Below are 13890 nucleotides of genomic sequence, written 5' to 3'. Positions count from 1 at the left end.
GCCCCCGTCAGCCGGCCCCGCCCCTGCCCGCGCGCCGCACCTGCAGACGCCGCACTCCATGGAGCCCTTGCCGCCGCAGAGGCCGCGCTCCCGGCTCAGGGCCCGGCACCGGCACTCGCACTGCGGAAGGACGCGCACGGTCACCGTGTCCGTGAAGCCCAGTGCCCGGATGACGAAGGACTGCTCCTGGATGCACTCTGTGGCCGTGACCTTCACCTGGAAGGTGATCTGTGTGGAGGAGAGCGGGGCTCAGGCGAGGCTGCGGCAGCCGGCTCTCCCCCTGCTCCGTGTCCTTTGTCCCCAGCCAGGCCGACGCGGAGGGCGTGTGCCCGGGCATGGACGGTGCCGGCCTTTGCTCGGGCCCCGGAGGCCTTGGATGGAAGACGGAAGCACACAGAACAGCCCGTGAGTCCCCAGGACGTGGGACTTGGCACGAGAGAAGGATGTCTGGAGGCCGGTCCGCGGTGCCGGACCTGGAGCCCTGCCCAGGCCGCCCCGCTCCCCACGCCCATGCCTGCCTGCTTGGACTCGGGCTGGGGGAGGTGTCTCTAGAATATTCTTTATCACACACGTGTTCATAAGGAGATTACATGACTTTTAAAAGGACATCTACTGGTATGCTAGGCCGCGGAATTCCTCAGGAGGCCCTTGACCCTGGATATGGACTTATGTTCTGACCCCATACAAGGGCCCCACAGGCACCGGGTGGCGCAGCCCAGAGCCCCACCACGCACCCGGCACAGGGGCCAGCGCAGAGCTCAGCGGGCACCGGCCGGTCAAGAGCAGGGCACCGCCCAGACCAGTGTAATTAAGTACATTGCCCCTGGGGGCACGAAGGTAGAGCAGAAAGATCCAGGATAATGTGTAAGAAGCAATCACCAGTCGTAAGATTGAATAAATTCCCGCACGGGTCTGCCCAGTGCGAGGGGAGATACTTCTGTGAAAATGTGTGTGATGTGTAGCAAGTAACATATTTGAAGGGATTCCAACGTCACATTTAAAACTGCAGTTGGAGCAGTATTTTGCTGAATATCACCAGAAAAAGGAAAGATCTAATTTTGGTCATAATAAATTCAAATATTGTGGAATAACTTAAACCTCAATGCCTTTTTCTAATCATCTGTGTGGCCCATGCTTTAGTATCTTTGTAAAACACGCACACACACACACACACACACACACACAACCACAGCACACACAGACAGCACAGGAAAGCAAACCAGACCAAACCAAAAGGATGCACTGCCCAGCATCTGCCCCAGGGGGCGCTGCCATCCCCTCCGTCCTCCGTCTAGACCCTGGGACCCCTGTGGTGAGCCCTGTGCTAAGGGTGATAGCCCTTCCTGGGTGCACTCCTAGCTGTCCCTGGGAGAGAACCTTCCAGAGGGTCGGGACGGGCCTCACCGGGACGTTGATCTGGACTCCGTCGCAGTCCCCTCTGGGCTGGTCCACCTGTGAGACCCCATTACTGCAGAAGGAGTCGTAGGTGACTTTCAGGGTGTTGGGAAGAGCGTTGTGATCCAGAAAGACCCTGGAGGAGAGTTTCTGCCGCCAAAAAAACAGCTACGGATCAGGGAGCATCCTCCCAGTGTCCCTCCTGGCCGATGGCTCGGAGCCCTCTCCACTTCTCACCCCTCCCTCCTCTGCCCACGAGCCAATGGAGAGCTGGGGAGCGCCAGGTCCTGTTCCCCGGGCAGGTGGGATCAGGTCATCAATGCCATGGCCCCGCAAGACAGGCCAGTGGGGGCACAGCTAGAGACAGACACAGCCATGGGGACCGGAGCTTGACGGGCCCGCCTGCCACTGAATGCCCAGTGCCTGGCACAGGGCAGGAGCAGGGAAACCCATTTACGTGAAGGGGGAACAGACAGGGACAGAGAGGGAGACAGAGAGAAACAGAGTCAGAGTGAACGAGCAGGACAGGGGACAGGGTCCTGGGCAGCAGCTGGGGCCCAGAAGGGCCTGCCCTGGGGGCTGGGGCTCTGCCAGGGCCCCGGGGGCACACAGCGCTCCCTGCACAGGGCACTGGCTCATCATCTGTCAGGTGCTCTCACCGCCAGGAGCTTTGGCCTACAAGGGGGCTGCGTGCTCCGTTTCGGGGAGGGCAGAGGGGAGGCTCTGGCCTGGACGAGCCACCCCGTCCGAAGCTTGGCTGCGCTTCCGGAAGAGCCAGGCTCCCGTGTGAAGGCCTGGCAGTGGCCCCAGGGGGCAGGGCACCCCTCTGGGCGCACCCTTCTGTCCCCCGAAGCAGGGAGGGCAGAGGCCCGGCCGAGCTGGGAACTCACGTTGTAGGCGTTCTTAATGAGCTGCACCACGTTGCTGGAGTCCTCCGACAGCTCCCCCACCGCCGACTTGGGGATGACCTCCGTGAGTTTCTGCGAGGCAAGCGACCAGGCGGTCACGGCTGGAGCCGGGGTCACGGCGGTCCACGGTTCCGCGACACCCCGGGTCCCCCCCCCCCGGTATCTTGTTGCACTCGGGTAAGACCGTGCGTGGTCTGTGGCTCTGAGCTGAGCCTTGCCGACTTCCTGCTGTAAATACTCCTCCTTGGTCAAGTTCAAGCTTGTGAATCACTGAACGCCGAGCTGTGCCTCGCCACCGTTAGAGAGTGTCCCCACCACGCAGGCACGACAGGTGCAAACAGCCAAGGGCAGGGAGTCATGTGTCAAAACCATCAGGAAGGGATGAATTCTGAGCACTTTAATGTGTTGATATAATTTGATTTTAATAATGACTATGTAGGGGCACCTGGGGGCCCAGTCAGTTAAGTGTCTGACTTCGGCTCAGGTCATGATCTCTCGGTTCATGAGTTTGAGCCCCGTGTCAGGCTCTGTGCTGACAGCTCAGTGCCTGGAGCTGCTTCAGATTCTGTCTCCCTCTCTCTCTGCCCCTCCCCCACTTCCCTGTGCACCCTCTCTCTCTCTCAAAAATAAACTTTAAAAAATTTACAAAGGGGCACCTGATGGCCCAGCTGGTTGAGTATCCAATGTCAGCTCAGGTCATGATCTGAGAGTTGGTAAGTTCGAGCCCCGTGTCCAGCTCTGTGCTGACAGCATGGAGCTTGCTTGGGACCCTCTCTCCCTCACTGCCCCTCCCCTGCTCGTGCTTTCTCTCTCCCTCGAAATAAATACACTTAAAAAAATTAAAGAAAAAAGACTTGTGACGCAGGCAGGGATGATGGCTCCAGCAGGCCCGGGCGGGCAGCCTGGCGCACCACGCCGCAGATGGCAGGACACCGTTGTGCGTCTTTTGTCCTTCCCCTCATGCTCTCTTTCCTGGAAGATTGCGTCATGACTGACAGAACTTACGGTTGGGTCACTTATCTTCCCCAAACCCCTCCTGTGACTCCCCAAATAGACCAGTCCCCTCCACAGAGCCCACAAGGACTGTCACAGCCTGGCCACATCCCCCTCTGGCCTCTGCTGCCCATCCCCCTCCCCCCTGGGTGTGGGACCCCAGCACGGCTCGGGGAGGCTGGGCTCCTGTCTTCCGACCTGCTCCAGTGTGCACACACCAAGGACAGTGCAGTAGACGCTGTCCTCACAGGTCAAATTCATGTCCCTCCCGCAGAGCCACATGAATCGGGGTCAGGACACAGGCTTAGAAAGGCCTGTGGCCTGCCAGGGCACGGTCCATGCTGTGGGTTTGGGGTTCAAATCTGCTTCAGCTTCTACCCCATCACCACACTGTCCTGTCCCAATAGCAAGTTACTGGGGCCCGATACGTGTCCATGGTGCGGCTTCCTGGTCCTGACCTGCCTGTGCTCACGCGGCTGGTACCGGTGGCCAGAGTTCTGTCCCGCAGCCCCCTGCCGCCAGCCCTGCACTGAGTCACCGTCCCTGTGGTTTGGCAGGTTTCCACTGCGGGCCTGCCCCACGGCGTCTCCTAGATGCCTTTCACTCCCTCTCCTCCGTGTCCCCTGCAGGGTCCTGCTGGCTCAGTGTTGGGGGTCCCGTCAGCCCCCCGCACCCCCCAGGGAGGGGGAGGGGCCAGCAGGTGCCCTCACAGCCCAGCAGAGCCGCGAGCAGGCCGCGGCACTCAAGTAGAGCCGTGGGCACACACGAAACGAACAGTGTGGGACAGAGGGCAGGAAGGACGGAAGAGAAACTGCCCCAGACCCAGAAAGTTCCCCACACTCTAGAACAGTTGAACAAGAACAGTAATTCTGTGAATCAGGATAGACCCAGGGTTCCCAAAGCAGAGAACAAAATGCTGTCAGAGTGTGGGAAACTTGGCTTCTGGGGCGGGGGGCGGGGAGGGGAGCAGCACTGGCGGGGGCCCAGGGCTCTGCAGGGGGGACGGCACCGGCCGGGGCCCAGGGCTCTAGGGTATTTGGGGTGCCTCCTGGTGAAAGCCAGCTGGCCTGGGGCTCCGCGCTGGCCCGCGTGCACCTGACAGCCGCGTGAACCGCTCCTGCCCAAATGTACTGGGACATAAAACAAGAAGGAAGTCTCTGCCCGCAGAAAGATTTGCCGTGTTGTAGCAAAAATGGAACACGGTGACCGGACTTCACCAACAGAGAACATCCTTGTTCCTTCCTCCAACCGCACGGAGCCCAGAGCGGGCGCCCCTGCCCGCCGCCGCCGCCGGCCAGTGCGCAGCTCAGCCCGCGGGGACTCGTGCCGGCCCCGCCCTGCTGCTGGGACCCAACCCCACCCACCTCGTAGGTTTTCACCATCCTCTTGGTGACGGCGAAGATGGGCTGGATGTTACTTTCAGCCAGTTTGTGAGCCAGCTGGCCCACTGACGGGTAGTCCTGGCGGGGAAACACCGGGTCAGCGGGTCCCGGGGGTCAGGGACAGGCCACCAGGCCGTCCGACTGCTCCCCCAGGGCCCGGCCCCCCTTTGCTGGCACAATTCCAGGATGCGGGGCTGATTCACCACAGGGGAGGGCGCGCTCCTGTGACAGGTGCTGACCTGTCCAGACCGGAGGACGACCGGCCTCTCCCTGCCGAGGGAGGGGTCGTGCCCCACAAGGCACTGTCCCCGCACCCCCGCTCCGAGAGCCCCTCCCGCTCCCTTGGGGCTGAGCACGGTGCGTGGTCCCTCCCGACCCCCCTTCCCCGTGCTGCCCGCTCCTACGAATTCATTGCTCCTTTTGTACAAGTTGTCCTCCAGGTGACAGCGGCCGTCGTTGGGGGTCAGGATGGCGCCCAGCTTCCCGTCACCCGCAAAATGGAAGCCGTCGTCTGTGGCGAACACCAGCAGCCGCGTGACATTGCGCCAGCCGATTTCCTCCTGAGAAGACGGCAGGTTGCCTCAGTTTCTCCAGTGGGCAGGGCGCAGCGTGGCAGCCTGGGCGCTGGAGCTGGGCAGGTGCCCCACTCCCACGCAGGACCCCCGCCGGGCCTGGCCGCAGGGCTCGGGGTCCCGTGCCCGGATTCTAGCACATGGCCTTCGCCAGAAGTATCTGTGGGCGGGGCAGCCTCCAGACGGCCGAGGTGGGGGGGTCCAGGCGGGGGGCGGGGACACCCCGCGGGAGGGGGCGCCGGGACCCCCAGAGTTGATCACTGAGTAAAACCACGGCAGGCACAAAAGATGACAGGACCTGGGGGCACGCGAAGGGACACGGGCAAGCCTGGGGACACTAGCGACAAGTATCACAAAGCAGGACAGCACGTGGAAATAGAAATGTGCGTCTGTGAGGCGGCCCGGGGCGCTGGGCGGCTGGAACCGGTGGAAGGTGGCGGCGCAGCTGGGTGTAAAACAGTCACATCGTGGCCGGCAGGACAGCCAGGGTCAGCGAGGGGGCGGGGGGGGGGGGCTGCTGGGGCAGCAGACGCGGCCAGTTAGAGCGCGTGCATGGGGATGCCCCCTTCCCTGGGGGAGCCGGAGGGAGGGGGTGACTCGGTTCAGGAACCACCAGGGGCGGACTACGGTCTTGCCTTACAGGGCCCCTGCTTGGACTGAGGCTGCAGGACATCTGCGCGGGGCACAGGCCGGCGGTGAAAGCCCAGGAGGCCGGCCGGGGCCCCGGCCCGAGGTGGGTGCAGACCCCCGGCCATGCCGGAGGGCTCAAGTCCCGAAGGCCCGTATGCGTGGCCCTGGGGTGCAGCACGGCCGGAGGCGGTGGTCTGGGGGGCCCGGGGGGCACGGCAGGGCCGGGGCGGGGCCTCACCGGGCACGCGGCCACTTGCATCATGGCGTCCAGCCCGCCCTCAGGGGCGTCCAGGTTCCCGGAGATGAGCTGCTTCCCCACCTCCGTCTGGAACTGGTTGGAGTTGTTGGTGAGCTTCAGCACGTGCCTGAAGGCGAAGGGCGCCTGGCACTCCTTCTCCTTGTTGGGGCACGGGTTCCTCAGTTTCTCGGGGTGCGTGTTCACGAAGGGGAGCACTGTCTTGTCCACGAAGGACCCGAAGCCTGGGGGCGGACGGGACAGTGAGGTGGGCAGGAAGCCCGCCCCCGCGCCTCGGTTTCCCTCTGTGTAGCAGGGCACGTGTGCAGGCGTGTGAGCGCGTATGTGGGTGTGAGTGTGCCTGGCCGGAGTGGCCAGCGCGCCGCTGCTGTCAGGACGGCGCCGGTTTGCCGGCTGTGTCCCTGTCGCCGGGACCGCGGGGTGGCCGGCACACCGCTGACCTTTTACATTTTAATAAATAGCACCGTAGAGGTTTTGTCTTTTGAACGTATCAGAAAACCAAAGAGGAGGAAGGAAGGAGAGGCGGTGGAGGGCTGGATGGCACGGACGGCGGCCAGGTGTGGCCCCCGGGTGGCTCGCGAGGGGCCCTGGCCAGCCCCTCCCCCCAGCGCCCTGCCCTGGGTGGGTGCGGGGAGCCCCACGGGCGGCAGGGCCGGCGGGGACTGAGAGGCGGCCTCACCGATGCGGCCGGACTCGGTGATCTCGTTGAGAGCCCGGAGCAGGTCGCCCCCCAGCTTCTTGACGTTGATGAGGTCGTCCAGCATGGAGTAGGAGAGGTCCATCAGGTAGTACAGGTCGATGGGGTAGCCCTTGGCCCGCCGGAAAGTCACGTTGAAGGCAGCCGCCTGACCTGTCGGCAGGGACCGCACAGAGAGGGCCTCAGAGGCACTCCCGGCACACCCCACAGGTCCCGAAATGCTCACTCTCGCCCCCTTCTTCTCCGTGGCCTGTCGTCCCTCCCTCCACCACTGCCAGGGCCTGTGGATGAATCACAGGGCGCCCGCTTGACTGACCGCAGGGACACACACCCCACTGAGCGAGCGCTCCTTTTTCAGGCGCCACTGACAGGCACGTCTATCAAGCCGCGCTCGGCGCCCCAAGCCCCGGGCAAACCCGGGCCGGCGCGGTGCAGGCCCCTTTTCCATCACTTCCCCTCCGGCTCCCATCTGAGTCACAACACACACTCATGTGATCGCTGGCTTATTTGCCCCAGACCCAGGCAGGCCTCCCACAGCAGGTGCTCAACAAATGAACGAGTGATCGGGGATGGAGTGACTGAATCGTCTCCTGCGTCCGGGACTGCCATCAGGGAGGCGGGGCTAAGGGCAGGCTCCGCCCCACCCCGCCCCGTCCTGCCTGCTGCAGGGTCCAGCTCCTTCCGCCACATCCATCTTCCTGTGGGGCCCTTCTCGGAGCGCTGTACAGCTCTGCTGTCACGTCAGTTTGAGCAACACTGATTTCAACAATCGCTCAAGTTCCTTGACTATAGGACTTATCAGAGCCTTTGCCCCACCAAGGGCACCTGGTGTTCTGATGGAATAGTGTCTACCAGATGGTTGCTTCCCTCTTTTGGAAAGGACACAGAGCAGAGGCCATGAGCCACAGGTGGTGGGGTGGGGGCACACTCCTGCAGGCAGGCAGGGCCACGGAGAGCTCAGACTCTGTCCTTGGGGTTTCCAACGGTCCTTGGACTCCTGCCTACCTTACTGTCTGTCCTCGCACATAGACGCTTGTGCCATCGGTCGGCCCTGGCCCCCAGAGTGACCACCACACACATGCTACTTGCCCATGGCTGAGGCCATGCCCACCTGGTCTCAGGTAGAGTGTCACTTTCTGGGGGAACAGTTGCTTCTGGCCGCCCTCCTGGTCGTACTGGGGTTCGGCCAGGCTCCTGGGGTCCATGATGTCATCGGCCGCACATCCCTTCAGTAGCAGCTGCTCCCGGGTATCACAGCGAACGGAGTCCGGCTCCCCTAGACCAGTGAAGTTCTGGGGGGTCAGGGGCCAGGGGTCAGAGGTCAGGAGGAGGGCAGAGCAGATATGGGAGCCACACTGTGGCTGCTAAACCAGACCAGCCTCGGGGCCACTTGAGGCTGACCCGCCTCCTTCCCACCTGGGATCAGGACAGGCGTCCTTGTGGGAGTGAGGTGGGCGGGAGGCTGGGCACCTGCCTTCCAGACGACTGCTCCGTGGGACTCCTAGGTCCCCCCACCCCCGGTCTGCCCTCCACCGCCTCCAGCAGCAGAGATGACCAATGGACCAACGTCTCCAGCCCCAGGGCCGGGAGCACCTTCTGGGAGCACCTGGCCAGGCATGTCCATGTCCGTCAGCAGCCTGCGTCAGAGGCTCTGAGAGAAGGCACATGGCACCCGGGGGCCCTGGAACACAGGCCCCTCACTGTCCTGGGAAACCCCGGCCAGAGATGAGCGGGGGTCCTGGGTCCAGGGCAGTGTCCTCATGACCCCAGAAGGCCCCTAAGATGTGGACAGGATGGGGCAGGAGAAGGGTCCACGTTCGGTGGGTGCTGACACGGGGCCGGGGAAGGCCGCCCACATGCAGCCGGGGCCACGAAGGGCCGCGGGGGCTGGCGCTTCCCGAGCTGCCTCTCTGTCCTTCTGGAGCTCTGTCGATGCCTGAAGTACTTGAGAAATAGAGCAAAATCCACAGGAATGGACAGAAGCCCCAAACATAATCCCCGGGGAAGTGATCGAGCCCCACTGTATTGCCAAGGAACGTAATAAGCCCACGAAAGGGAAGGGAGAAGTCCAACCGCTGGCTGAGGCTGCGCCCCGGGCCGCATGCAAGCAGAGCGCCCCCCACCCCGCTCCTCTGTAGGCTGCCTGTGGCGGAGCGGCCGGGCAGTCGCCGCCTCGGCTGGGTGTCCACGTGCGCGTCACCAGTGTGCAGACGCAGCGACAGCACCAGCCCCGTGCGGGGCTCTGGCCGAAACGCACGCTCTGGACCCAGTCAGAGGGAAGCCGGGCAAGGCCAGGCGGAGGGCTCCCCCGCTGCTGCTGCCCCGAACTCTCGAGAAATGTCAAGGATGTGCCGCAGAGGAGCGAGGGGACAGGGGCCTGCGGGCACAGTGCGGCCCTGGACCACCACCCAGACCGAGAGAGACGCCGCCAAAGGCAAGATTGGAGTAACTGACAAGCTTGGCGTAGGGCGGGCAGGGCTGAGGAGGTGCCACGGCTGGTGTCCAGCCTTTGTGGGTCTCTATGGGGGTGCACTGTGGTTAAGAAGGACCCTTGAAGTATGAAGTATTAAGGGTCCCCCAGGGCAGGAGGGCATGATCAGGATCTGGGGGGACCCCAGGGGAGGAGAATTTGGTCAGGATCTGGAGGGACCTCAGGCAAGGGCTTCTCTCTAGGAGGAGGGTGGACCGGGGACAGGAGCTGTCATTTTGGGCACTGTGCCCTGGCGGTCTTGTAAACCTCACATAAAAATGTAAAAACAGCCAAGGCAGTGGAGGGAAGTCCCAGCACGGGGCTGCCCGCAACTTCTCCCCTGCAAGCCAGGCTTCTCAGTTCCATGTGTCTCCTCGGGGTCTGCGGGCGGGCTGCGGCTGCGGTCGGGCCTGGGCCTGGGCAGGGGGCACAGCGGGGGTCTGCCTCCGGGGCTGCCCTGGGTGGGGCCAAGGCTGCCTGTCTCACTCACAGTCCTGGGCCCCCGGGCTGCGCCGGCCCCCCACACCCCCCGGAAACAGAGTGGTGGGGCCCCTGGGGGCCAGCAGCTCCAGAGACAGGGAGGGTGCCCAGCCAAGAGGAGGGAATGTGGGGGGGAGGGCAGGCCAGGCGTGGGGACCCTCAGGGGCGGCTCTTACCAGCTTCTGGCACCAGGCGCAGCCTGGGCCCGACTCCACACAGTCCCGGCAGTTGCTGACTTTGTACTTGATGCACTTCTGGCCGAGGGCTGCGGGCAAGATGAGGGGCTCCGTGAGCCGTGGCCCACTGCACGCGGAGCCGCAGGCACTCGGGTGCGGTACTGGAGGGGGGCTGGGAGGGGTGGAGGAGGAGGGGCAGCAGGAAGGTCAGGATTCCCCGGGGGGCAGAGTGCAGGGAGACTGAGGCCCAGTCCTGGGATAGGCTCCAGCCTGGGGCGCCTGGGCCCAGGGGGCGGGTGTGTATGTGTGTGTGTGTGTGTGTGTGTGTGTGTGTGTGTGTGCAGGAGGCGGCCCCTTTCTTCCCCACCCAGCATGTAGTGTGTGGAGCTGCCTGCACAGAACTCACCAGAACAGAGGGAGAGCAGACCCAGCAGGGTGGGCAGCAGGAGGCGCTGAGGCAGCATGTCCTGAGGAGGGAAGGGGTCTGAGTGACAGGGCCCCGGCCCCCTGCAGAGCTGGGAGGCCCCTGCCTGCTGCCCTGGGTGGTGAGCACCGGGGAGAGGCTGACGCAGCCACGCCCCTGAGCGCCCCCCATAGGGCTGGGCAGCAGGCAGGCCTGAGGTGGCAGCCTCCCTGCCGAGCCCACCGGGCCTCCGGGGATGAGCAGGAAGTGGGCCCCCGGCCAGGGACACAAGTGCATGCAGGCAGACACACACGGGACACCCCCCACTGCACACACATCACACGTGCACACACCCACTTCATGCACACACGAACCACACACACACCCCCACTACACACATCACACACTTGCACGCCGCATGTGTGAGGCTGCACACTTGGGTGGGGGCTGTGGCCTTGGAGAGAATTGGGTGCTGAGCTCAGAGCCGCGCCTGGGCCGGCCAGGACCCCCTGGCATCTGCAGATCCGGGAAGACCGCCTGCCAGGTGCCCTCCAAGCCAGCCGCCCACCCAGATGCCCTGCAGGGGGCGCGGGTGCTGCTGAGCCCACGGCTCCCCGTCAGAGGCCACAGCCCCAGGCCGCTGTCATTCTGAGTTCCCTGAGGCACACCTGCTGTCCTTAAACACTCAGCCCTTCCCTGACACTCGGCGTGGACTGGGCCTCGGCACTGACTGGTCCTGATGCTCCTACAGGCAGGGTCTTGGGGCTGGGGGGAGGCTGAGGACCGGGTTCAAAGTCTTGTTCTGGGTCCTCAAGGCAGACACGGAGCCTTCTAGCCCCCCTCCCCACCCAGCGGGGGTCAGCATGGGCAACACTGCTCTCCCCCGGATGCCACGCCCTCCCCCAGGTGCCAAGCCCACTGGATGCCTCGCCCACTGGATGCCATGCCCCTGGATGCACCCCAGCGTAGGGGGCTGCCAGATCCTAGCTGGGTCTGCGGCAGCAATGCCCCTCCAGCTGAGTCCCCAGGTCTCAGCAGCCCTTAGCTGGCTGTGGTCTTTCTACCAGACCAAGAAGGCAGGTAAGGTGTAAAAGAGCCCGGATTCGGGAGGTAGCAGGCCAGAGGGTGGTCGTGTTCTATCAGAAGCAAACATCTAGGGGCTCCTGGGGAGCTCAGTTGGTTGGGTGTCCAACTTTGGTTCAGGTCATGATCTCACAGTCCGTGAGTGAGTTCGAGCCCCACGTCGGACTCTGTGCTGACAGCTTGGAGCCTAGAGCCTGCTTCTGATTCTGTCTCCTTCTCTCTCTGCCCCTCCCCTGCTCACACTCTGTGTCTCTCAAAAATAAATAAACGTTAAAAAAAAAACAATACAGCCCCCTCCCCCCCCCCGCTGAATGCCACGCGAATGCCAGCTCATCTCCCGGTGCAGGCAGGCCTCTGAGGCTCTGGGGCTCCCCGTCTGAGCACAGCGCCTGGTGGCGGCCAGCCAGGGGGACGACCTCAGGGCCAGCAGACGCCCTGACCCAGCACTGCACGGTCCCTGCCTCACCTGCTGGGCTCAGATGTGGCCTGTAGGTGGGCCCGCGTTGGCTCCCTTGTAAGCCCCATCTCTGCACCCCGGGGGGCTCCGGGTGAAGGAGAACCACTCAAGGGCTCCCACGCTCCCGTGGCGGGGGTCCTGTGCTTACCAGGCTCGTCCAGTCTCAAGTTCCCATCATTTCGGAGGTGCCCCTACTCCCTGGTCCCCACCAAGATTATAACCAGGACCCAAAACTGTCAAAACAGAACACCCCATCCTTCCTGTTCAGGGTGAAAATTGCAGAAGCCATGTGGCACTGTGGCTTCCTGGGCCACAGCAGCGGCCACGCGGGCCCCGGGGACAGTGTTAGTTCACTCCAGGCCATGCCCGCCCATGAAAGAAAGCCCCTCGGCTCCCATTGTGGGTGCACGGGGCTCAGGCGAGGGCAGCTGCGGCCAGTCCCCGTTTCTACCCGGGCTCCTCCAAATTTCCACAGCGGGCCACCCCTGCAGACCTGCCCCGGGCTGACCGGCCGCGGCCCCGGGCACATTGGGCCTGTGGGTAGCGCTTCCCCTCCCCTCTGGGAGGCTGCTCTAAGTGGAGGGAGGAGCGAGGAGCCCCTCCCCAAGCACCCCAGGCAAGCCCGTGCTCCCTCAGGGCAGGCGGGCGCTGCCCTGGGGAAGGGGCAGCCCCAGGTGCAGTCCTGTGGCCACAGGCCAGACCCCCAAACGTTCACTGCACCAGCAAGCCAGCTCCTTGGGTCCTCGCACTGGCAAAGGGGGGCCAGGAGCAGCAGCAGGATGTGGCCCAACCCCTCCCGCAGAGAGGGAAAGAGACTTGATTATGGTAAGACGGCCCACAGGCTGTGATGTCCTGACCTTGACCACAGGAAGCCAGCTGGGGGCCGTGGCTGCCTGCTCTCCACGTGATCCTGGCCTGCTGGCTGACCAGAATGTCCCCCAGCCTGGCGGGGGGGTGGGGTGCCTGGACCCAGGGTGGCTCTGGCCTGCAGCTGGCCCTCCTCTCAGCCTCGGCAGGTGGGGGCGGGCGGTCCGGGTCCAGCCCCCTCCTCCCTGGGCCTCCGGGGGCGGGGGGCTGGGGCTCTGAGGCCAGGCCTGGCCTGAGACCCCATCACGGAGCCGCACAGACCAAGGCCCCCCGGGGAGCTCTGTCCTGTGGCCCGGATCCTGCTACAGCACAGGGTGGGGGGGGGGGTCCCAGAGCCCTGATGCGCCCGCCATGGCCACTCTGCTGTGGCTTCCTGTGTGGCCCCAGCTCTGGGTAGGGGACAGGCTTGGAGAGCACCTGTATGTAGCACACCCCAGCACTGGGCACCCACAGGCACTGACTCTTAAGGACACGGGCTCAGGAGCTGGTGGGTAAGTGGGAGGCTCAGGCTGAGCAGGGCAAGGAGGCGGAGCCAGGCTCCAAGGTGCAGCCAGGCCCCCGCCCAGCCTGCTGCCCTGCCCCCAGAGGCATGGGCACCCTGCTCCCACGGCCCCTGGCCCCGGACCTGACGTGGCCCCTTGCGTGCAAACCCCAAAGTCCAGGCAGCTGGAGCGAGCCCGGCCCCGAAGCCGCGAGGGCTCTGGCCTCTAGGGGGCTGCTGGCTCGGCCTGGGCGCAAACAGCAGGACCCGGTGCCTCCTGGTCATGGGCAGGGTCGGCTTCCCCAGCCCGGCGCCCCAGCCCCGGGGCACCCAGGGAATGCAGCCGAGCAGGGGCTCCTGGGAACAGCCAGGCCCTGAGGCGTTCACCTTCCTCCCCAATCTGTCACACACAAACATAACCCATATTTGGTAAAAGACAAGAAAAACGGAAACATTAGAAAGAAAAAACTTGGGGCCGGAGGCAGAGGGAGGGCGCACTGTCTGACTCAGGACAGTGAGCTGGTGGCAGTTCAGGGTTCCCGTCAGGGATGAGGTGGAGAGCAACGCAAAAAAAGTGTGGGGGCCCCTGGCGGGCGAGTCGGTTAAGTGTCTGACTTCGGCTCAGGTCATGAGCTCGTGG

At 64.1% G+C, this 13890-nt stretch overlaps 1 protein-coding gene across 1 annotated transcript in view; it reads right to left on the bottom strand.

The window, feature by feature from the left end:
• The window catches only part of ITGB2 (integrin subunit beta 2), a 29175-nt gene that overhangs the window by 3047 nt on the left and 12238 nt on the right, over positions 1–13890 (bottom strand). The window contains exons 3-12 of the mRNA XM_029940601.1: positions 10366–10426; positions 9960–10048; positions 7945–8125; positions 6816–6986; positions 6119–6360; positions 5083–5238; positions 4661–4756; positions 2286–2375; positions 1405–1545; positions 3–228 (exon numbers count right to left, since the gene is read on the bottom strand). Coding sequence (XP_029796461.1) covers positions 3–228; positions 1405–1545; positions 2286–2375; positions 4661–4756; positions 5083–5238; positions 6119–6360; positions 6816–6986; positions 7945–8125; positions 9960–10048; positions 10366–10423 — 1450 coding nt within the window. The 5' untranslated portion in view covers positions 10424–10426. The remainder of the gene's footprint in view (positions 1–2; positions 229–1404; positions 1546–2285; positions 2376–4660; positions 4757–5082; positions 5239–6118; positions 6361–6815; positions 6987–7944; positions 8126–9959; positions 10049–10365; positions 10427–13890) is intronic.

This window comes from Suricata suricatta, chromosome 5 (genome assembly GCF_006229205.1).
Source record: "Suricata suricatta isolate VVHF042 chromosome 5, meerkat_22Aug2017_6uvM2_HiC, whole genome shotgun sequence".
NCBI classification, from domain to species: Eukaryota; Metazoa; Chordata; class Mammalia; order Carnivora; family Herpestidae; genus Suricata; species Suricata suricatta.
Note: the sequence above shows the minus strand (reverse complement) of the source record. Positions and strands in the feature narration are given on the sequence as shown.